Here is a 25,088-nt window from a genome sequence, read left to right on the forward strand (position 1 = left end):
AATTAAAGCCGAATGTTCTCATTGTTTACAGTAGGGACTGATAATTGCCTAAATGGCTGAACTGTCAAGCTGTCTCCCGTATAAACTGTTTGGAAAATATAGGTGGCATCTGGCCACTCACATCTGTCAAGGGTTACTCAATCCTGCCCAGCTGGATGTTTTTTTTTAATGGTAATCTATTTGAAGCTGTTTGAAAGAAAATTTATTGAACGCTCCTTGCAGACTCTTCAGTGCTGCTCTTATGTTCAGCTTTGAGAGCTTGCAGGAAGGAACTTAGTCATCATTGAAAACATGTCAATCACAGAAAATGCAGCGAGTGATTGGGAGTTTGATTTATTTTACCTGAGACATACAAAGCAATGGCAATACATATTAGGTAAGACTTACTAGAATTTTTTGTTAGCACCACGTGCTTCAATGGTGGGGGATTGGAAGCTACTGTAAGGCAGAAGTGATACACGTTTTGAAAGGACGGGAGGGGTGGAAAGGAGGGGGCATTTTTCACAGTTTAAAAAAGTGACAAGGTAAAAGGGGGAAAAAAAAGAAATGGACATGACTTGACTTGACTGTCAATACAAAGTCTCATCCAGTTTAAGCTTGTGGTTCCCAAGAATTATTTCAATGGCCCAACCAATCAGTGTCCAGAACCCATGACTGAATAAGGCATCATGACTTCTGGTACCCTCGAGCACTACTTAATACCTTACCAAAAACACCAAATGCCATTGGATTAAACAGCTTTAAAAATATTGATCCAAATTTAACTACTGTACAGTATGTGGGTTAGTACTTACAGACATGTAATGCTCCTGCAGGGATTGACCCTGTAATTTGCAAACATTAGCAACAAGGTATTTTTATTTGAAAATAAAATGTTTATACTACATTTTAACCCTGTAACACAGAAGCATTTTTGATATGAGAAAGGCTACTACATTTATGTAACTAGATTCTAGTTCTTGTAGAAAACACCTTTTTTCCCCCCTGTCTGGCAATGCAATGTACTGCAAATGAAAAATTCTGGCTTGTGAGACTGGATTTTAAAAAAAATATAGAGGGAGTGGCTAAAGATTGTATCATATGTGACACAGAAATAGGCATTAAAGGGTTAAGCATTATTATCCAAAGCAGCTGTTTCTTATTCAAGCTGGCTCCCTGTATAATTAAAAACAGTTGATGCCAAATAAACTGACATCAACAAAACTCAGCCAACTACAAAACATGTTTAACTCTTCAGATCCTAGAGCATGTGTGTTCCCGTTGATTCTTTAAAAACAAGCATGTCAATGATACTTGTTCTCCACATTGGCTGTACATGCAAAATAAGCACTATTAACATACAGACAGACAAACAGCCATAGATTGATAGTTCTTGCAAATGCCATTCTTGTGCTACGAACCAATAGAATGCCTCCAATATGCTGAGTTCACTGTTTGATCCACAAAAGAGGGTGGTGCTTTGACAGGAGGGCATGTGCTGTTATTGTGTTATATTGTAAATCTCTCTCTTGCCAATTGCTCCCCCTTGGCACCTCTGGGTTTTTGAGGCTTGATTTTGGGTTGCAGATGTTGGCCATACAGAATAAAGAATTAACACTGAAGGCGACTTTACATTGCCATCACAATCTAAATGGCCTTAATTGTAAGATAGTCTTTTTACTGAAGTGGGTTTAAAGCTAGCTTTTACTGTATAGAGTTTACTTTTATTTAGCTCACATTGAAAGAATATCCAAACCACTTACAGCCCACATCACGCCATTATTATTATTTATTTCTTAGCTGACGCCCTTATCCAGGGCAACTTACAATTGTTACAAGATATCACATTATTTATACATACAATTACCCATTTATACAGTTGGGTTTTTACTGGAGCAATCTAGGTAAAGTACTTTGCTCAAGGGTACAGCAGCAGTGTCCCCACCGGGATTTGAACCCACGACCCTCCGGTCAAGAATCTAGAGCCCTAACCACTACTCCACACTGCTGCCCACACGCCATCAAGCACATCTACAAGTTAAAACACGGTGCAGTCTGGCACACAGTTCAGAAACATCATTACAAAAAAACATCTGCAAAAACATGCTCATGATTGTCAATTTCACACTTAAATTCCTTCAAAGATATGTTTTTGCCTATTGTTTCATGACAAGGCAGCTAAGTAACCAAATGTTTTTTTTTCTACTAACTTCCATATGAACCACCTTCTTTCTTGGGTAATACTTTACATTAAGTGTCTCTAATTGCTGTGTATTTATATAGTAGTTACTTAGTACGTAGTGATTACAATGTTATTGTGCATAGTTACAATGGACTTAATGTGTACATCTTTTTGCACGATATGTGTAAGTACACAATGGTATCAGAAAAGGGTTAGTTAGAGTTAGGATCAGGGGGATTAGGGTTAGGCTTAGAATTAGGTTTAGAATTAGGGTTAGGGTTATATCATGCAAAAAAATGACACATTACGTACATGTAAGTACGCATAATAACATTGTAATTACGTGTAAGTGCACATGTATTTACTAAGTAACTACTATGTAATACACAGTAATCAGACACACACAATGTGAAGTGTTACCCTTTTATGTTGTGGCAATTGTGTTGTTCGTTGAATAAACCTTCCCTTAGTAAAAACCTGTAACATTCTGACTTAAACTCTAGGGAAAGCAGCCAACCAAAAACGGTTTTCCCTATGACTCACACATTCTATGTTGACAGCATTCCTTCCTGATTTTAAGAGCAGGATTAAAAAAAGAAATACACGCATACCATAATGTGTGCATCTTTCAGGAAGTGATGCTAATCGATAGTAGGGAAGTTCTACTTTGAATTGAGTGCATTAACAAGAAAACACATTGAATTATGTTGTAACAAAATGGTTACTTCTTATCACTGGTGATTCATACCACATAAAAAGTAAAATAATGCGACAACAGGTTTTAATAGAAGACCTGCTGAAAATTGTAGACCAGTGTAATATGTATGACCTCTGTTGTAGCTGCCTGAAGAGGAGTGGGATAAAAGCTGTCATTTATCACTCACAGCAAAGAAAGGCTACAGGCGAAAACAGATACATGATTCTTGGTCTGGGGAAGAATGCTGATACCACTCGTGGATAAATCGACTGGATCATTTCTTTTTCATTGTGACATGCAGCAATGGAAATACATTCTGTCGTTAATGCCAAGCAAACTGCATGTCACTTAAACTCACAAAATAGAAGATAGAAGTAAGCTTTGACCCAAATTCTGACTCAGGAATTTCAAAAAGACTTTACTAACTTGTGGGTATGAAGAATGCCCTTCTCTACACCCAGCTGAAGAGTCAGAGGGCACAAGCTCCGAACTGCCTGCTCTTTGTCTCTGGATTATCGTACAGTACCTTCAAATCATTTTGGATAGCTACACTATTCTTACTGATATCTTCTGTATAGAAAATGTCACTGTTCAAGGGAAGTCATGAAAAACCATGACATATGACATTCAAATGAAATAGGGTAAATAACTAGATAAAACAACCAATGTATTAGTTTTAAAAATGTATTTATTACTTAGTGACTAATAAGCCTATACATCACTGGTAATTAAAAATATTGGTCTCTTATTGCAGTGCCCCAGACATTACAGATATACCGTATGTGATTGTTTTTCATGACATAATAATAATAATAATAATAATAATAATAATAATAATAATAATAATAATAATACTACAATAAGCCAGCAGCATTTCCCAAACCACAGAACATTGCATAGCAGGACACAGTAAATCAGAGACTGTCTGAGTCAATATCCCAGGAATACAGAGCTACAATTCCCATGGTCAGCCTCTTCCGGCAATCCCAGATTACATTGTCTCTAGAGGACAATCTCGCTGTGTGGCCGTCTATTAATACCTTTATAGATGGACTCCTCAAGGCTTTAAAATCCATTTTCAACCTAGTATTATCATTAGAAATATCATCGCTATAGTCCCCTTAGTGTATTTTTGTATTTGGCTTATTTACTTTATTGAGGATAAGCACATTGTTCAAGAGCTACACTGTAAATTGAAAAATGTATAATCCTTGTATCCTGATGTTGTGCTAAAGGTCAGCTCTGTGGTCCAGCCTAGATAACAAAATATATGTTGAGCTCCTCCACTGTTATATAGGTCACAAAATGTGCAGTTTTGAAAGAAACACATTTAACAGTAAACATGTATTTTCATTTTAAAACATAATGGCATCTATTCAATTGCTCTAAACATTGGCATATTTAAATACCCCCACTGTTTTTAATATTAAAACATTACACATTTTGATACATGAAATTACTTTTAAAGTTAGAAATACACTTGAGAGACTCACTCATGCTGTTAGATCTATTGAGTAGATAATCTGGTATTGCACTGTTAACTGGCTCACTGGTGCGAATACGGACTATGGATTAACCCAGAATGTTTTTCTCAATACAACAATTAGCCAGTTTAATACTAATGCTTTATGAAACTTCGATTTCAGCATGCAACACGAAAAAGGCATTAATGAGCATAATTACTAATTTCAGAGACAATCAAGTGTGCAGTCTTCATCCCTCTGGTCTAACACAGGCTATATAAACAAGCCTTTTTATAACTAGCCAGTGGTTGCACAATTCTTCAACCATTCTTTCTGTTGTACCTGTTCTCCAGCTTTGGTATCCTCTTGGTCCTTCTAATAATCACACTCACAAATCATGTATTTGACACACACACTGCCAATAAGATATATCACTACAAGAGATTACAAGACACAGGAAGAGTACAAGGCACCGGCAACCTCCATCGACCATAACTTACAAAATTCAAATAGAAGAAAAAGAGAACACACAGACAAAGCATAACAATATATAAAAGGCAAAAGCATCAAAACATCACCTTTTCCTTGCCTCAGCACTATGTTAAAGAAATCTTTGTTTGAAAGCCATGCTTTCAGATAGTGTTCCACTTCCTTGGGCAATTTACCTGGAGAGTGAACCCACCCATTCTTCATCTTCATCCCTGTCATTAATTAACCAGCTGCATCCCTTTCAGCTAAAGATCCTGCTGAGGGGAAACAAGCTAGTGACACGGCATGGAAACTTTAGCCTAGTTTAGTACCAGACATCATGCACAGCATACAATTAAAATCCATGTGGGTTATGCTTTTTCAAAACGGCACATTTGAGACCTATAAAGCGAATGGAAATGCATGAAATCATTACTTTGTTCGCTACAACTACTTTAAATACCTTTTCAAGGCATTACAAAATAAATATTCATAGCCCTGAAAATGAGCCGTGACAACAAAAATAAGAAGCTGAGAATACTTAATTTCTCGTCCCAGATAATCAGTGCACTCTGAGGGGCTTCACTCAGGTTTAGACGCCGTTGCTTTTTAAAAGCTGTGTTTTATAAATAGCCACTGCTTCAGCAGATCACAGAAGTTGGCTCGCAGAGCTTTAGGATTCAGCACTGACTAAATGGCACTTAGTCCTGCTTGTCTTTTTTCTGTCAAGAGTACATAGCTTTAAGTGAAATCTTAAAAGTCTTTTTTTGTTGCTGTTTTGCTTTCCCATACCTTTGAATGTTTTGAGGCAATTTCACAAGGGCTGTAAAAGACACAGGTGTTTTTGTGAATTAAAACCAAGCATCCCATGGTTTCATAGTGCAAGGGTAGGAGCTGGTAGGATTTGTAAAGATGGGGGTTTGAAAAAGGTATTGAAGTGTTGAAATATAATCAGGAAATTAAACTGGACTGAGAGAATAACAGAATGCTGTGTCATTGGTTAAAGCAATGTGGAAGTGAAACAGTTAATTTTTACTACAGAGCCCCTGTAATGGAACTTGACTCATGGAATCACAGAAAACAGCTGTGCACAAACTGTAAAGACAGTATCTCAAAGTGTGTAGGAGGTTAAAACAAAGCAGGCAATTAAATGGTTCATTTTACTGGTCAACACAGGAAATAAAACCTAACTGAGAAAATATGAAGTTGGTATCTCAGATAGCTTATAAGCAGCAGCGTATATGTAATGACAATTATAAGCTTCTCTCACGAGGAGGCTCAACAAAACTAGCAGGCAGTTACTTAGAAGGACATTTTAATGTCTCTGTTCTGCATGCTACACTTAGTTACTTTATTCCTCTCAGAAAATGTCTTTGCACTTGCTTCAAAATAGGATAGTTTTTAAATGTTTTTATATATTAATACTTTATTATGATTTAAAATAGCCAATACAGTCAAACCCGCTTCCTATCACTTTAAAAGGACTGGGCAGAAATAATGACCATAAGAAGAGCTAACATTATCAGTTCACTAATAACCTGGCTATGAAACAAATGGCAGCTGTCACATAACTACCGGTCCTTTTTTTGTACTTTTCTTTGAACGGTAACTTTACTAAAGGCATTTTCTAAAATTATTTGGCATGTAGGTTCATACAGGACTCTCCAGTCATTTCCCAAAGCAAAGAAAATGTGTCGGTCGTTTTTTTTTTCCTCCTTTCTCTATTTTATTTCTGCCTTTGTGGTTATGTCTCAATCTTTTAGTTTCTGAGACTTTTCCATTTGAATTTGAATGCTCACTAAACCAAACACCAAAGTTAGATCAGACGCTGAACACTGTGCATTAGCTGCATGTCTAGAAAGGTGACCGTGTACCGTACCCTGTAAATTTCAATATATGTGCCCGCAGTTTGAAATGATATTAAGTGGGAGGAAAATCGGTTGCATGGATGATAAATTTGATTGATATTTAGCGAAGCGTGATAATAACTGAATTCATATTATCAGAAGTGTGCGCACACTGACTCCTATTTCAATCTGGCCAGGACATTACAAAGTGGTGATAATATGTGAAGTGTGACATTAGCAGGGGTGACATGAAGCTGGTTTCACTGTGATTGTGTATGAAATGTTTGAGCCAACAAGGGAGACAAATACTTTGAACACACTGAGTTCCACTTCACAATCCTGATGGAACAAGGAGACTAGCCAAGATTAATCACAATACATTTGACAAGATGTTTACTTGTCAATACAGTGCAGAGCCACCAGGGGCAGTCATGATGACACTGAGTCAATGTGAGGAGTCTGTAAAGATTTGATTTTGTTCTAGAGGAATGTGATCATGAGATTCATCGGAAATTACCACCTCTAATACCTTCAGGGAAGTTAGGGTTGGATATCTGCAGCAAAACTATGTAGTTCATATATGGAAACACCTACCAACCAAGCCTCTACCAGCCCTCTATGGATCAGGGAGATGCAGCTTTTATATGTTATAGAAATATGAGGAACAGCCTATTTAAGCAGTTGTGTTCCCTTCTCATGAATCAGCTGGTGTGAAGTCCAGAATTGGATTTTTTAAATGGTTTGGCAGCAGCTATGCAGGTATCCAATGAGTTCTAATGGACCATTTCACCGTATGTGGCAAGCTGGCGTTTCACAGCTCACAACTGCAGGGGCTCTGAAACGGAGGTTAAAACGACTGGTTTCATCAAGTTTAACATCCCTTTCCGGTGGTTCTTGATATGACTACTGTACAGCTATGGCCAAAAGTTTTGCATCACCTAGAATTGAAGGATTGAGACATCATTTAGGAAGAAAAGCTATTTGAACATAATTTAGATATTTTATTTTACATCATGTAATCAAATAAACTACAAAATGAAATCACAAGAGTCTACCGGAAGCCATAATAGTAGTACAGTATTTCATGTTAGATTTCCAAATGTCACATTTTTCTATTTTTGTCAGTTTTTTCGTTAAGTATATGGAAAGCTACAAAGCAGAATGTAATTCAATATGTTAAAGTAACATTATTCAGCCAGTTTCATTCGACTTTATGAAGCAAAATGTGTTAATTCTATAGGGTGATGCAAAACCTTTGGCCATAGCTGCAGGTACCATTCAGCACTTTATATGACAAATCTCTTTGCCATTTATTTCACTGAGATCCCAAATCCTGTTATGCAGCAATAACAAGACATGGTACAGTTTCAATAACATGGCACAAGGCTCCCATTCACAACACAGCCTGACTAACTGGGCTGGTCACACTCAGAGCAGAAGCAGCACAGTGATGGGGCTAGCCGGGGTTTGTGAAATCAGCCATGGTTTGTCTGAAAGTGAATGCACTTGATTGAGGGTGATTGGTGCCACTACGTTCCATGTAAGAGAGCAGTCACCTCATGAAGTCTCTGCCATATTAACCTTCTGAGTCTTGGCAGTGTGTCAGTTTTCCAGAGGGCTGTGTCCTGAAAGTAGACCCTGCTGGTCACTGACCAAGGTGCTGATCCAGGCTACCCTCTGCTCCCCCTCTGCTCACCATGGTCCTGCAATTACAGTCCTGTTTCTGGATCCTCTCTGTTTTACCATTGACCACTGATGATAGTTTTAAAGTTCTGTATCATCTGTACTCCTGAAGGACCATAAAACAGAATGCTGATTCCCCAGTGATCTACACCACAGATGGACAACTAGCAGCCCAGTTCTGATAAAGTGCCTTTTTCAATGTGGATGACCGATTCGGGGGCTCTTACAGGTCTAAACTATTACTACATGGTTAATTGTTTATTAACATGCCAAGTTATTCACTATGCACACTAAACAAAAGTATGGCCCACCGAAGCTTTATAGTGGATTTATCTCAAAGTTGCTCATCCCTGATCTAGGCATACACTGGCTTGCAGAATGCCTGTATTAAACACTGCAAATGAGGATCAGACCAGGAAGAGGAGGGTTCACTGTTTCGTTGTGAAATATCTTTTTAATTCTGTGAAGCAATAAAAATAAAAACAGGCCAACTCTGTTGTTTAAATGCATCTACTCTCTTCTTTGTGGTACCTATTAACAAGCCCCTAACTAACTTTAAAATGTACCTCAAAAGGAAATATACAGCAATATTTTATACTATATAAAACCTCAACCCTGTCTTGGATTTTAGTCACTCTGAACACTGTTGTGGCCGTCCATTGAGAACACAGTGTTTGGAGAGGCTTGCTACTTCAGCTCTATGCTAACCATTTAAGCCACTCCAGTAGTGGGACCTGAGACGACATTGTGCTCTTGCACCGACACTTTTTTAGTTGTCAGTATTTCGTGTTATTTTCTGCTTCACTGGTATATACGCACTGGCAGATTGGCAGCTGTCTTTCAATCGAAGCATCGAATTTGACAGTTGTTGCAGTTCATGAGACCAGACAGATGCTGCATTCTCTGCCTGTGTCCCAATTCTATTCAACACCTCAGGGGATGGCAATGAAACCTGGGGTGCAGTGCTCTCATTCCTCAGTGATTTCACACTTCCTGGTTGGTGAAAGCAATCTGCTTGAACAAATAAACCCCTTCTGTTTCATCACACGCCAAAATCTTGAACTTCAAGCCATCACAGTTTTTTTTTTTTTAGAAAGGTAAAACGCACCGAATAAATCGAAGGAGAACTCTTTAATTTAGCAGCTTGTAAGAAGTCTGTAGTTGTTTCTTAATATTTTATTTATTAATTTTTTTCCTTATATAAAAAAATCCTGCTCATGGCAGTTTGAAATAGAGAGCTTTGTGAACCATTATCACTTCTGCATTACATACATAGAGGATATGTCATGAAAAACAACGACAAATAATATTCATGTCATAGGTGGCCACGCCGATAATAAACACCATTGACTGTCCTTTTCCCGCACACTGCCCATGACAACAATACTGTACGTCATTGTTTTTCATGACATATTATGTTCACTCCACACATGTTTCCATGTTCTATAGGTAGGATATCAGTAAGCATACTGTACTGTCTGGTAATCTGTTGCTTTTTACAAAATCAGTCATTTAAAAAAGATGCACTGATATGATGGTCTGATTAAACTTTTCAATATTGTACCATGACTTATACTACAATGTAGCATACTACAATTACACTAAGACTGCATTACATCTTCCCATGTATCATACTAGTTCATTGCATTTTACTCTCTGAAGGACAAACTTCAATATAGACTCAATAAAGAACTGAGATAATCATTGTGGAACAGTCACATACCCCTAAACCCTACTGACAGTCTCATGAGTCTCTATTAACAAAACCACTTCATTAGAAAGTAAAAGAGCTGAATAGAAAACAGCCCACACCTCTCATTCAGAACAATAGGGAATATCAGCTCTTAGCAACCACCTCTGTATCAACCCAGTGGTAATAAACCCACAGCAAGGGTATTCGGATACACTCAAACCTGCTTATATTGACCCCTCAAGAGACAGTCTAGTCTACAGGAAAAAAATATCTTCATGATAATATCTTCCGAATTATCTGTAGAGAAAAAAGGTAACGGATACTCTAGGAGTATTTATATCTCCAGTGATACTCAAATAATATGTAAATGTACCAAAATGTCTTTTAATGCTTTGTATACCATGGTCAAAATGCTAACATAATTGGTGATAAAGGTCAATACACCTAACCTACAGCCTGGAGTGTAATGCTTGTGGTATATCACGTCTATTTTCTATACACCTTACTTATAACCCCCACAACCTAGAGTAAGAATTTATTTTCGGAACATGCAGCAACCACCAAAAGTTAAATACAGTTCATGACGTAGATAGAAGTCATTAATAAAACAAGAAAAATGAAATCAAAAAGGGTTAGTTACCTGCCCATAGCAACTGTTTTCCATAGAAACGGAGGGTCGTTGCCATGGTGACAAACTAGCGGCTCTAGTTGGATCTTGGTTGCCGGTAACAGCAGTGTAAGAAGTGTAAATTACACAGTCGTGCAGCTTGGTTTACTGAGTTCATCATGCCAAGGAGGCTGTATAAATTTATTGTATAGTTACAACAACCCAAGCCGAGCAAACATTTCCTTTCCAACACAGAAACACATTGGAGTGTACCAACTCTTCCACAAGGCCCATAAAAACCTTCCTAGGACCCAACAGTCAAGCTTCTTCAACTACATTCAACGTGTCTTCCAGGATACATTGAATGTTTACTGAAACAGAGATTATTAGGCTTTTATATAGCAACGTTTATTCTTCCCACCGCGCTACCCCTATGAGTGCTGGATTATGCTGTTGTCATGCTGTTGGTTTGTTCTGACCTGATCCTTGAGCAGACCTCCTGAAAAGTGATCTTTTCAATAACTTGTGGTGATAAATGTTGTAACCAAGTTCAATCACTATTGGATGAGTGGCTCTCTAGACACACAGTACATTTGTACATAAAGAGAGAAGGACTCCTTAGATCCCCAGATTTTGATGCTCTAATAACTCCACTAAAGTTTCATCAGCACAGAATAAGCAGTCATCTGGATATATGTAAAACTCATCCGTACAGATACATAACCCCAGACAAAGAGATATACTTGTGCTTGCATGTAAAGTTATATGCAGTGAAACTGAATTGTGCCATAGAAGTTAATTACCTATTCCATTATTTAATCGTTTTGTCCTCCAAATTAAACAAGCAGCAAGATCTTTTACACATTTTGCACCCTGCCAATGACTCAGAACACTGCCCTCTAAGGCAGGGAGAGTCATACTCCATGACCATCCATTTGTGCCAAATGTGATTATCATGTAGATGGCTAGGAACTGAGCTGAGGGGTGCAGTGACTCCCTGTGTATCAATCAATAGTGATCCTTCATTACATGAAAAAGAATAGAGATGTGCGTATTGTGATACAGAACCAAAAGCATTCAGAACTTTATAACTATATGAAATGAGTTTCATATTAAACTAAGACACCAGCCAAAACATTGTCTATTTTATTTATGACCAAAAGCTACATGCTGCAAAGTGCTTTTAAATTAATAGAAAAGGAAGGTCGCCTTCTATAGGATCTAGTGAAGTCAGCCAAATTGTTTCCATTGCATTTGATAAGCTGTTTTGTGGCAACCAGCCCCCCGAACAAGGGTCTGTGCACATTGAAAATAGCCATGCTGCACAGCTGAGCATAGGGACAGTAATGGATGATAATGTTTCCCATCGCTTATTATTATAATTCCAAAAGTATTCTGTATGTCTGTATATTACTGTAAAGACCAAATTGCTAGTTTCTGACATGAACATGATTTATTTGCAATTTCATGTAAGCGTTCATTACAGTTGCGCAAAAAATCCATTCCACACAAACACAGAAGATTTCAACACACAAATTTATAACACGACTTGACAAGAATATTGCTCAAACTACACAAATTGTGTTACTGCATCCAAATCAATATAACAAGAGTTATAAAAAAAAAAAAGATTAACGGCAGAACGCCCAAACTATAGTCATTGCTCTAGATTACTGTCATGAACTGTACACTGTAGCAAAATTCAAATCAAAGCACTTTACAATGCTATTTGTTTTGTATTCGTTCATACTGTAGATAAGTGAAAATGTAGACTGTCAGTGCACTGAACTGAATAATTCATTGAAGCCGAAGCGACAAACAAATGCACTAAAGTTAATTTAGTCCGAAGAGGAACATCCATCCAACTATTAAACACTCAATAGCGCTGAATTTGGAAATACTAAAAGAAACTTAGATTCAATGACAGGTGTTTTGACGAGTCGAAACGTTTCTCCCTGAATTCAGTCTGAAGATGGTACAGATCTTGCTGGAGAAGTCTGAGGTTGCATGCATTTCTGATTACTCAGTCAGGCCTCTTTTGAAGAAAACGTTTCTTAGATAAAATACTGATTTACAAAATGACAAGGGGCGCGGTTACTGCAGAATTCTGGAGAATTGTACTCCTTACTGATCAAGTCAACTCTGGGTTCATTACTGAGTAATAATGGTCCTGTGCAGAGACTTTCAACTGGTTTCACAGACCAGTTTCACTACTTTAAAATAACATTAGTCCAGTATTAGCTATAAGCAAGGCCTGTGAAACCAGCCATGTGTGTTTGGGGGAATCTAGACATGTTTCTAAATAATATGAGGTAAATTATGTACGGGACAAACTCCATTTAGGATTATCAGTGCAGCGCAACAGCCAAGTTTCTCCAACACTGAAAACCAAGCCAAGCACACAAACACAGAATCACCTTCAATAAAAAAAAAAATATATTTTCAGGATTAGCAGCTTTTAAGTCATTCCTAACCAAACTGATATATAACTGGGATATAGATGCATTACAGACACTGGCTTTATTAACATCATGCAGCACGAAGATCAAAGTCTTTATTACTTCAGTCAATGATCCCATCAGCCATTGGTCTTTCTTTCTACAATACCCACTTAAAGATACAGATCCATCTCCCCAATGCTACAAAGCCTGAAGAACTAGTACAAAGTTCTGTGCATTTTCATTTACTAGAGTTCATCATTGGAACACAATGAAACCTGTTAATACACAACAGGTTTTGCCACTTTCAGTTTAGGAGTTATTTCTGAGCAGCTGACTTGACAACACATTGTGATTGACTGGGGCGGAGATACTGCGATAGGAAAGCTTCAAGTAGGATCGTTGCATTTGCTGTGATTTTCCTTAGCTTGGATATCTCCATTTCATCAGTTGCTGGTCAGAAGTAAAGAATCCATTTAAAATGTCCACATTCAATAGCAAAGACCCCGCAACCCGTTGCACAATTAACAAGTGTTATAATGTTCAAAAAAAAGAACCCTCAATGATGTTACTCTAAAAGGCGAGTGATTTACTAACACATTGTGCAAGCCCCTGAAAAATAAATGTTGAAAAGAGCAGGCCTAGTTTTGCAGTATTTCCGAGGTTAGGGTGACCAGATTTCTAAAGCCCATAGGTTTTTTTTTGTTTTTTTTTAAAGCATGCTTCTTGTTTGACTATAGTCCTTTAATCACTATTACCGTTTTCACATTAAACCAACAAAAAACAACAATTTCCGACTGCCGCACAACCACTGCACCTTCCCTTTCCAATTCGTGGTCACATTTAAATACATGTTCTAACCATATGTATTGCTTTCATTTCTATCATCTTGCATACTTTTAATTGAGGGTAGCAGCCTATTTGAAAAACATTATTCTGGAACCATATGATTATTTACATAATCAATGCAAGGATGTCTTTGTCAGGACACCGTTGATGGAGAAAGGGGCCTGTCCCGGTCATGCCTGGTCACCCTATCTGAGGAGGTATGGCTGCAAAAATATCCAATATCAATAATGCAGATGTAAGGGTTTGTTTTTCAGATCTGCCGCTGTTTAGCTCATTAATATTGCATGGCCTTTGCTGTCAAAACCAAGCAGTGAACATACAGATTGCAAAAGTGCAAAGATTTGGACCTTTAACACCTTGTTCTGAGGAATGTTCATACCAGAGTTCTATTGAAATTGGATGAACAGTTCCAGGTATAGGGAAAAATGTATGTGTTTGTAATTTCTTGTACGTGATTTTAAATCACGTACAAGAAATCAATCACTGTTACGCATTTGCCAATCTTTTGTGTATGATAAACAGCAGTACACTTTATATTTTAATGATTTATAAAAAGTCAATACATCATGTGAATGTCTTTTTATAAGAGACATCATTTTGCATACTTTGAACAGCCAGAACTTAGCTTTGCTTTGCTTTCCTCTCAACCAAACTACACATTGTGACATCTGTTACACAACAAGTGGTGCCCTACAGGACGTACTAACTGAAAGTACACAGCGGCTTCTCCATATCCCACATTCTGTTACTCTCAGGAGCTAAGGAATGCCCTTACCTAGTTCCATCCCAATTAGACAAGCAGTCCTCTACACTAATGTGAATAGATCTATCTGTGTACGTCGGTTTCTGTTAAATACAAAGAGACCTATTCAACGCTATAGTGTCCGTATGTATGACAGTCAGTCTAATAAACCCAATCTACTGCTCTGGCTTTTAGCATTCAGAGACTTGTACAGGGGGTGAGGTGGTGTGGGCTCCATAACTTACTCTTCAGAGAAATCAGCGGTGCTATTAAGATTCACTAACATCTTTAAAATAGACTGGGGAGGGGTGGGGGGGTTCTGAAAGGCGGCTGAAGAAGTCAACAGCAGCATCAACAAAACCAGCCTTCATCATTCTAGAAATGTATTTGTTGTGCTCCTAGGTCATTCCCCACACACCTGTTGCCTGGCAACAGCAATGCTCTGCGAATCAGTCAGGTGAAATGTGTGTGTGTGTAAAAGGGCATGTGCACTATAACTGGTTTGCTTCTGTATTAGCTATTGCAGTGCTGGAGGGCAGTGTTTTGACACTTGGTTAGCTGAGTGCTCGATAGTGATGTTGAAAGCTGGGTCGAGTCAGCTCAAGGCCTCTGTCAACAATACTAAACTTGAATTAAAAAAATAATTCAAACGTATAAAGCACGTCATATACTGTACAGTGTTGGATAGACCACCTTTGTTTGATATGTAGCACACACTGAGCTAAGAAAGTGCGTTTTTTTTATTATTATTATTGCAGTTGTGTGAAAAACATTTTCAATTTCTTTCATTTGTTTTTCTTTTTTTTCTTTGAGTATAGTAGAAAACTGTTATGGTCTAAATCTACAGTGAAATGGTACGGAAACTACACCTGTAATGTGTATGTGGTCATGTTTCATGTTTCATGTTAAAACAAAAATTCTAAATCCCAACGGGTATTCAAATTTGAATTAGCTGGAAAACAAAAGTATAATTTTACCATTAAAACAGAAAAAAAAGTTTCTTAATCTCAGAACAAATTTGGTGCTTAAAGGATCCAAGTAATTCTGTTTCAACAACATGACTAGGCAGCCCATTCCATACCCTCACCACTCCTTGTAAAGAGGAGTCTCCTTAGTTCTGCCAGAAGTCTACCTCCTAGGTCTACCTCCACAAAGCAAGGAGGGAAGCACTGTCCTGTACAGTACAGGGTGTTCTTTATTGCAGATGTCATTTAGGGTTTGGTTTCCTTTGCATGGTATCTTTTTGATACAGTCACTTGGAAATTCTGTTATATCAACAAATACATTTCAAGCAGTGTTTCTTTAAAATAATCAAATATTTCTCCCAGTATTAATCTTGATCAAAGTGTATTCATAAAGCAGTATTTTTATTTTTTTGGAAAGGGAATGCAATTTCTGATTACAATATGCTGTGGATCCACTTAACCAGTTTTTACTATACACGACAAAAGCGCTCTCATAATTGTCTATTTCTAGTTTATTTCCCTTTCACAATGTACTTTGGCAAAAAAAATAAGGATGGACTTCTTTTCCATTAAAATATTACATTTAAAAACTTGAATTCTTCGGCACGTCAGATTGATGTTCCCTTGCAAGAATGTTAAAATAACCTCTTAAAGTTCTGACAGAATACTATTAACTAAAGTATGCGAAAAGACATTTGAGAACTCTTCTGGAATGTTAGCATTGATTTTTATACAAGCGAGCCTCATTAACAGAGAGAGCTTGATTCACCAAGGATCTTTTTAAACTGAATACCAAAAATACTGACATATGTCATATTTATGGTGTCAGTTTCAGCTTTAAAGGTTAAAGTACCACAACTTCTTATGAATTATTTCTATAACCTGTTAACCACTGACTGTGACCTAAATCCAATTCCTCCGACAGGCAGTCAGACTACTGTGTTTAAAAAGGTTTCAGTCAGTGCATATATTTCATTGACCTGATGAAGTTCCTGATGAAGGGCTTCACAGTAGAGTGTGTCAGTGACATTCATACCCCACCATGGCATTGAGTACAAAATGATCTCGTTGACATGAGCATGTAGATCACCATGACTTCTGAACATGTAAATAAAAATGGGCATCTGACCTACATCCAGATGGAAATGTCCCAGGCAAGCTTCATCACAATTGGTCAAGTGGTTCTTTAGATATATGCAAAACTGAGTCAAGGAAGTAATGAAATATATAAAAGGGGTAATGCTGGTGAAACTGAAGTGAGAAAGTTTTATACCAATGTGGTCATGATATAGTGCAAGAGTGTAATTATCAGGGATCCTAGTTTTCCGCAATTCTGACAAAAAAAAATAAAATTATCTGCGTTATTCCGCAATTAAAATAAAAGGCTAAAACGGAGCCCCCCCCCACATTATAAGATACACAAACAGTACTATTGAATAACACAGGAAGTATTTATTGGTACATTTTTAAATTCTAGGAAGTTACAAGCTCACCAGTGCCCATCCATCAATACTATAAACAAACTTACCATTGTACTTTAAACATTATCATTTTTGGCAGCTTGTTCAGTCGTAATAATGCACTGGATACTGAAGTAAACTGCAGCTACGTTTCAATATGAATGTGACACTGACAGTGCGCCTCGTTCACCAGAAGCAGTTTTATTGAACAAGTATGTTAACGTAAATTTAAAGCACAATTGCCTGTATTGATGATTATATATAATAAGTGTATTGATTTGGTTATCAAACAACCAAAAAAAACCTTGCATCCTTTTTGCCCCGCCCCCAGTGTAAAAAAAAAAAAATTATGACAGCATAGAAAATCCGTGTTTTTCTGCAGCAAATGGATTCCTAGGATCCCTAATTATAAATCACTGGTATGTCAACATTACCGCTGTGCTACCATACACTAACATAGGCTGCCATTGACCCTTATCACTGAAGCATTGCACATTGCAGTAAATACTCAATTAAGGCTTCCTAAAAATATTTCAAGAAGCAAATGTTACTACGGTGTATAGCTTGCGCTACAATAATATGAGCTATTTAGCATTTACAAAGTATAAACAACGGTGGGTAGAGTCAGTGTTTGTGAAGAGGTTTACAAACGTACCTTTCTCCACGGCACTGATGCCCATTGATGGCTGCCCCACACCGGCTTTCTTCTCCCACTTCCCCTCGTCTGTGTTGTAGATCTCCACAGAAGCCAGGGGTCTCTGCTCAGCGTCCATCCCCCCGATCACCAGGAGCCTCTTACCCAAGGAGACAGCGGCAGCACCCGCCCGGGCAGTGGGGATGGGGGGCAAGGGGCTCCAGGTCTGAGTGACCACATCCAGCACCTCGGCCGTGTCCAGAGGCAGCCCTGTCTCGCTGCAGCCCCCCAACACGTACAGCAGACCATCCTGGTAGACAGGGGTGCAGTAAACCCGACGGGTGGGCATTGGGGGGAACACCTCCCAGTACAAGGACTTGACACTGCTCACAGCCATCACAGGCACAGGCATGGCAGCTGGGCGCTAGTAAACCTGGCTCATTGCAGAGGAGACTGGGGTCTTATAGCGACAAGTCCTGCTCTTAAAAATCATGCAAATCTGGATTTAAGAATGAGAAATTTTAGGGTAGCTTATTCAAAACAGGTGAATCTTGAAGACAACAAATTCAGGACATTGTGCAGAAATAGAATCTGCAAATCTAATTAGATAAATGACATCCCAAATTCATTACATAGAATATAAAGGCTAGAACTTCACATCCAGGGCAGTAAAACCTGTACTGAAGCTAGAAAAAATGCAGTGAACTCTTTGAAAGGCAAGAAATGTAATTCTGAGACCAGTGACTTTAAAAAGAGAGATCCACAAGCCATCACAATGTTGTAGTATCAATCCTTCTGAAAGTATGAGCTAGCACAGTTCAGTGGTTTATTTCATATATCTCAAATCAAGCTGTTTTAGGAAGAGGCAGATTGGTATAGCCTTGAGGCTTTGGAGTATGTGAGGACAAGCATGCATTGATGGATGAGCAACTTTCCAGGGAAAGGAGCTCCGTCACTTGCTGTACTACCAGCTCGTGTGAGCTCTAGCGTTCATGAGTACAGTAACTGAGAAACCAACGCCGTTTATATGCAGGCAACCAGATGGGCTGTTCTTTATTATTGCATGGATGAAAGCTTTGCAGATCTAGCACAGTACAAACAGACTGGCCTTCCAAGTGATCTGCATGGAAAACTCTTTTGAAGAAGAGGATGCTTTTATTTTTTTAATTGATTGAACCCAAAAGAAGCATCTTGTTTTAAGAGAGGCCTGAGCATTTACACTTGTCTGCATTACCAGAGCGGTCACAGGTAAAAAAAAAAAATGAACCACAGAGGTGACACGCTAAATGTTCCAAAATATCCACTACGGTTCCAGGAATTCCAAATAGAATGACAAGCAATATAGAGTTCCTGAGAGGTGTCTCTCAGGCCTTCGTGTTGATGTAGGCGAATGGTGATGGACCGGAATGATGAAAATGTTCTTCCTTGACACGTCTGCAACGAAGGGATCAATTTGTGAGTGATCAGTATGCAGAGACATATGCAGAATGTCCCCTTTGTTTAGGTTTTATCCGTAGCCGTAAGGAATAAACAGAGATCAGGGAGCTGACATCTGAATGTGCGCTGCATCAAGAGAAGTGGGGTTCATTGATTGTCATGTGCTGCCTTCAGCTTGGGGTTGTCTGGATGTGGCTTGAAATATAGATTCAAAGTGCAGTAGCAAAAACTAGTCCTGAATATAAAGAGTATTTGGACTGTAAAAACAAGTTGTCTTTACCTTCCTCTGCTCCTTTGGGGACACAGTTCTTCCTAAAAAAAAAAAAAAAAAAAAAGACATAAATGTTAATAAGTCTGTTTTTCATAACTAGCCCAACCTTTCCACATTTTTTTCACCACTCATTTTTCATGTTTTAGTATTTCTATATATTCTATGTTGCCATGTTAAGAGGTATGTGCAAAAATATATTCTTGCAATGTGCACCTTCCTATGTCATTAAGCTTTTCTTATTTTGAAGCTTTTATAAAGAAACTGAGGCCAGGTAGAGGTACATACATTGAAAATAAAGTCAAAGAAAATCCACCAAGGAGCGACAGGAACTCAAACAACAAGCATTCAATAACTGAAGCATTCAAATAAAAATAATAATAAAAAACTTTAAGAGAAAAACACTTGTGATCTCATATTTGTAAGTCATTGGGTTTTGTTGGAGAGACAAGGTATGGGGAAAAACAAACGTCTGTTGATTTTAAGACAAAATTTAGAAAATAACATATGCTGTAATATAATATTACCACAATAACATATAGCTGCACCATTTGTGTATTACTGCCGACTTGAGACTTCTTATTGTGTGATAAGATATACTGACCCATGCAGTATTCTATTAATATATTTTTTCCTGTCGGTTTTGAGAGCTGAACCTTCTCCCGGTATGTATGTTTTGTTGAACCAATGGAAGGTGATTCAAACCCATCTTTAACGGGTTACCTTGATCAAAGACCAAAATGTCACATGCCTTTAGGGAATAGCAGACTTCAGTGGAGAAGACAGAAGCTACATGTTGACTCATAAAGGCATAAATCAATACGGACAGTGAGATAATATCGTCATTATTTTCAAGCTGAATCGTGGCGAGGTATATGATTTGTGATAAAACAGCAAAGGAAAGAAAAAGGCTGTTCAGGTATGCATTGATTGTCACTTGTTTGCAATTGCCAATATCGTTTTCCTTCCCTCCCTTCTAGCTTCAAAGGTCAAAGAACAGTAATTGGTATGCACTTCATTAGCTACTCGCTATGTCATTCAATATGAAATGCAGACTATTCTGAAATCTCCAATCCAGCCAATTGATTCACGCTACTTTTCTTGCCAGATTTCCATGCACTCTCCAACAAAACCTTTACGACTCATTTCTCACTGAGACACCTGCCTAGAATGTATTTGATCTGACCTGGTGGCACTGGTCTAGAACAGAAAGGAACTTGGTACCCTTGCAAATTTGCAAACCACATGTAACTAAGTTGCACTGAGAACCTTTCTTTTTGTCTGATCCCTTTGCACAGCTCATTTTTGGTTTTGCTGTATCAGAGTATGTGTCACATTTCAGAGTGATTTTTAATAACCTGTCACACCGTGATGGATTAAACATGTATTAATGTTTCGTTTGTATTATTTTAACTGTGAGAATGATAAGAACTGTGTTTGTGTCTGCAAATGTTAAAACGTGTCATTTGAAACAACAACAGGTTCTCTTCAGACAAAAGTACATTTATCAAGCTCACATATTCCAAGTTAAGCTGTCTCTGTTAAACTCCAAGCATACGCTGTCAAACGTTTCTGCTGATGCACCCCCCATGACATTGATGAAGACATTAGCTACTTGATTTTGTTGAGTGTTCAGTGCTTGGTTTATTGTGTAAACAGACTGACACCTCATCAAAGTCACAATACTCTAAAGCAGGGCTGTCCAATCCCGGTCCTGGAGGGCCATTCCATTCCAGGTTTAACAGGTCAAATGAGATAATTAACCACTTCAGGGTCTGGGTGGAGGTTTAATTGGTTCAGTTAAACAATTTAGAACAGGGTTGGCACAAAGACCAGGAGTGGAAGGGGCAACTTTGGCCACTCCTGCTCTAAAGCACTTCTCTTTCCCCAGACATCGTGCTGCAAGGCTGAAAGAGATCCCTATAAAGAGTGTGCCGGCTAAACAAATAAACACCAGCAGCACTAGAGGGAACAATGACCTCTATTCATGTTCCACTTCAACTACGTTATGTTCAACTGTGGTAATACTTCACTTAACCATAATGTCAAACGTGCTACAATGTTACCACTTGATAGCCCTCGTCATCTCGAAAAGCATCTTATTCCTTTGTAACTTTATTTCAGTAGCTTCCAATTAACTACACAATACAAAGAGAAATTAAGCAAATTATCATTTCAATGAGTCTAGTTAAGTAATTGAGAGCTCATGGAATGAAAGCCAGCAGACACAGGGGGTCCCCGGGACCAAGGGTTGAAAACCACTGGTTTAAATAACACTTTGTGAGCCAGCTTGCTGTAGCTGCAATAACAATAACTCTTTTATGTTTTCCGATTTGCTTATCTGCTGTTGAATCGCCATCTAGCAGCAAACGTGACAAACATCTGAAATATGGAACACGTTCAATTCAATGCTCTGAGATCGCCAATCCATTACATTGTCTACATTTGACTTCAAAATGTGTTCCCTAGGCCTAGCCTCTGTTAAAAATAGAGACCGGAGTTGGCTTAGTTGACCCTGTTTATGGGTTAAAAACTCTCCTAAATCTATGTTCTAGACTAAATATATTTAAGTTATTCCTATGCATTTGCTGAGTCATGCCATCTCTTGCAGTCAAACATAGATCTGGAAATAATGAGATGCCAGGAATGAATATGAAATGTGATGGCATCTGTCTTTAAAAATGAGGCATAATTTGCATATTTGAAGGCCAAAATTTGAATATATTACACATAGGATGAATTGGCTTGACTTTCAAACATAAATTTTCTTAAGAGTGAGAGGGTTCAAATATTTCCTAAGTGTTAAACGTTGTCAAAGATATGCACATCAAATACAGATGTCAGCTGTAGTGTTTATACAGTAGGGTGTGGACACTAAGGTTATTTATTCAATTATTCTATTACATACAGTATACACAATTATACATATTAATTATGTATATATCATAAACAATGGAGGGCTTCTCAGGGTGGCTTTTTTGATTGCTTATAAATAAATTCCAATATTTCACACTTTAAACAGGTTTCATTTTCAAGTTAAAACGTTTAGGAAATTAATCTAATATCTAATCCAATATCTCTGGTCCACAAGAGGCTATGCTGAAACCACCAAACAAATCAAAGGCATTTTTTCCTCAGTGTAAAAATGAAGCACAGAGCAATCTGCGGGTTGAAGACCATTTTAAGACTATAACGGTCGGTAATTACACCTGACAGATTCAAATTTAATTGTTAATTTATGCAATGGCAAAGTACCTTTATGCGCATACGATTATACGCGCATAATTACATACCGTGTAACACGATTTAGCAGTAGAGATTATATTTTATCTATGATTTTTCTTTCCTTTGTTGTATAAAGGAATGTCTAAGGAGCCAGAATTGCACACAAATGCACATTGTAGAATCTTTAAAGTTGCTATGATTCTGTAACTTCAAGTAAACATGCTCGTACAACACTGTGTCATTAGACAGCGTCCCCTAATAAACCCATAAACAGCTGTTGCTGCAGAGATAGATAGACAGATAGATAGATAGATATATTAGAAATCAAATCGAGGTTTCAGCAAACAAAGAAAGCCAGTTTACGAACTGTCTGTACATCGCTTTTCTTAGATGCATGTGTCTTGTGAATTGCTTTAGAATGTCTTCTTACCAGACAGCATTAAATGTTAATTGGTATGTCTATGTGCATGAATGATACAACCGAGGTTAAAGTGTATGATATAGCTCAAAATAGGGTCCGCACGTTAACAAATACCATTAATATACTACAGCTAAACATACAGTAATACGAATGTGATTATCATTATAAATGCCTAAAAGTGGTGCGTACAAAATAATTAAATCCGAAAGCCACACAATAGTTTTTTTTTTTTTTTTTTTTTTTTTTTTCTATATAAGCTAAGACTTGCGAACTTAGAATATCGTGGACTTCAATGAACCCCAAAACAGCTCAAATAATAACCAATATGATACAAACGTGAAGAATCTGTTTCTGGTGAAAAGAAGTTTAAAAACGGTTGCATTTTCTTTGATTTGATTAGTACAGAAACATAACATTGTTGTTGCTGTATTTTACTATATCATTTAAGAAAGCTAGCACACGCGACATGCAGCACATCAGAGCAGCCGCATGTTCTGCGTCTCATATCGCCAAAAGGGACGGATGTTATCTTGGGGCGCATTGGACTTTATGATCTTACTTACGAGACTTAAGAGTTAAGGTCATCTGCTAGCTCATAAATTGGGGGGTTATTTATTTTAAATGTATTGGTTATTGATCCATTTTTTTGTGGAGATGCACACAAAATAAACACACTACAAAGCCACTGCTGAGCAGAAACGTATGGTATGTGTGCATATATATTCTGAAATATTTGCTGCTAGTTTAAAAAAACAAAATATGCAGGCTACTAAATAGTTTCTTAAAAAAAAAAAAAAAACTGCCACCAAATGTTAAAAAAAAAAAACTTAATCACTTTAAAAGCAAACTAAAGGTTTGCATTACTTACCTGATATTTTTTCTTTACTTTCTTCTCTTGGTTTTTGATATGAAAAGATTAATATGTTTTTCTCAATGCATTTCAGAACTCCGACACTTAATAAAACATCCCATGCTCTGATCTGATCAGAAGCGTCTCTTCATCGCTTCCAATGGCTTTCAACCGGTCACTTTTTGCTCGTTTGCTTTCGCTTTGAAACGCTGCATTGTTTATCTTTTAGTTTGCTCTCATTAGTACAGTAGCTCTCCAGACACTGTCTTTCTCTACAGAGTATCTGTTCTCTGGGTATTTTTTTCCCCTCTTTACGCTCCACCTCTGTATCAACCTCTCTGACTGTCAGAGTCGAAGGAATAACAACCACCCACGTGGTTAACCCTTTATAACTGCAAACCAAGTTCTTAGCAAATTAGCTGAATGAGTTTAGTGTGGGGGCGGGGGCGGGGGTTAGGAAGAGCAGAGGAACTGTAAATGTACCAGCATGCTGCAATTATTATGATTGTAGTCGGATGTACAGTATGCATGCAAATAATGTGAAAAACAATTCTCCTGAGGAAAAGTTATATGTAAAATGCATATGTTATATGTAAAATGCATATGTAACATGTAATATGTAAAATGAAGACCTCACTTATATAGTCTGCTGCCATCTTTCTCAAACATTATCAAACACATTTGCACTAGCATATAAGTCTTGGAGATAAAGGGTAGGCACATTCATATTATATATACCTATTAGGAACTGACACATAATAATAGTCCACCTCTGGCCATTGTTAAGTATGTGTGCCTTTTGCCCTGATCACAGCCTTGTGGTGGGATAGACTCCACAAGGTGCCTTTGTAACGCACACAGCTGTCTCTCTGGGGGAACACTTTCTCTTTGTTTTGCCATTTTTGATATACAGTCTGATGGAGCAGCCTAACCGTCAGGACTGTCCTTGATACCAGAGAACATTTTTTATAGTGGGGGTGCTGAAAGCCATTGAACAAAACTGTAACCCCTGTATATGATGGAAGCCATGCAAAGCCAGGGCTGCTGCTGCACCCCCAGCATCCCTAGTTCCAGCACCCCCTGCTTGCTACTGCCTTGAACCCACCATCATGCCTCTTTCGAATGCTGTTAGGTCATTTCTGATAGACTCACACAGCGTTGCAGTGCTGCAGGGATGTCA

General features: G+C 37.9%; 1 protein-coding gene across 1 annotated transcript in view; it reads right to left on the reverse strand.

Moving 5' to 3' along the window:
- Positions 1-24,245, reverse strand: part of LOC117411874 (kelch domain-containing protein 8B-like) — an 87,175-nt gene extending 62,930 nt beyond the window's left edge. Inside the window, exons 1-2 of the mRNA XM_059000165.1 lie at positions 23,927-24,245; positions 17,729-19,456 (exon numbers count right to left, since the gene is read on the reverse strand). Of these exons, the coding sequence (XP_058856148.1) occupies positions 17,729-18,119 (391 nt within the window). The 5' untranslated portion in view covers positions 18,120-19,456; positions 23,927-24,245. The remainder of the gene's footprint in view (positions 1-17,728; positions 19,457-23,926) is intronic.
- Between the last annotated feature and the right edge of the window lie 843 nt (positions 24,246-25,088).

This window comes from Acipenser ruthenus, chromosome 25 (assembly GCF_902713425.1).
Source record: "Acipenser ruthenus chromosome 25, fAciRut3.2 maternal haplotype, whole genome shotgun sequence".
Lineage (NCBI taxonomy): Eukaryota > Metazoa > Chordata > Actinopteri > Acipenseriformes > Acipenseridae > Acipenser > Acipenser ruthenus.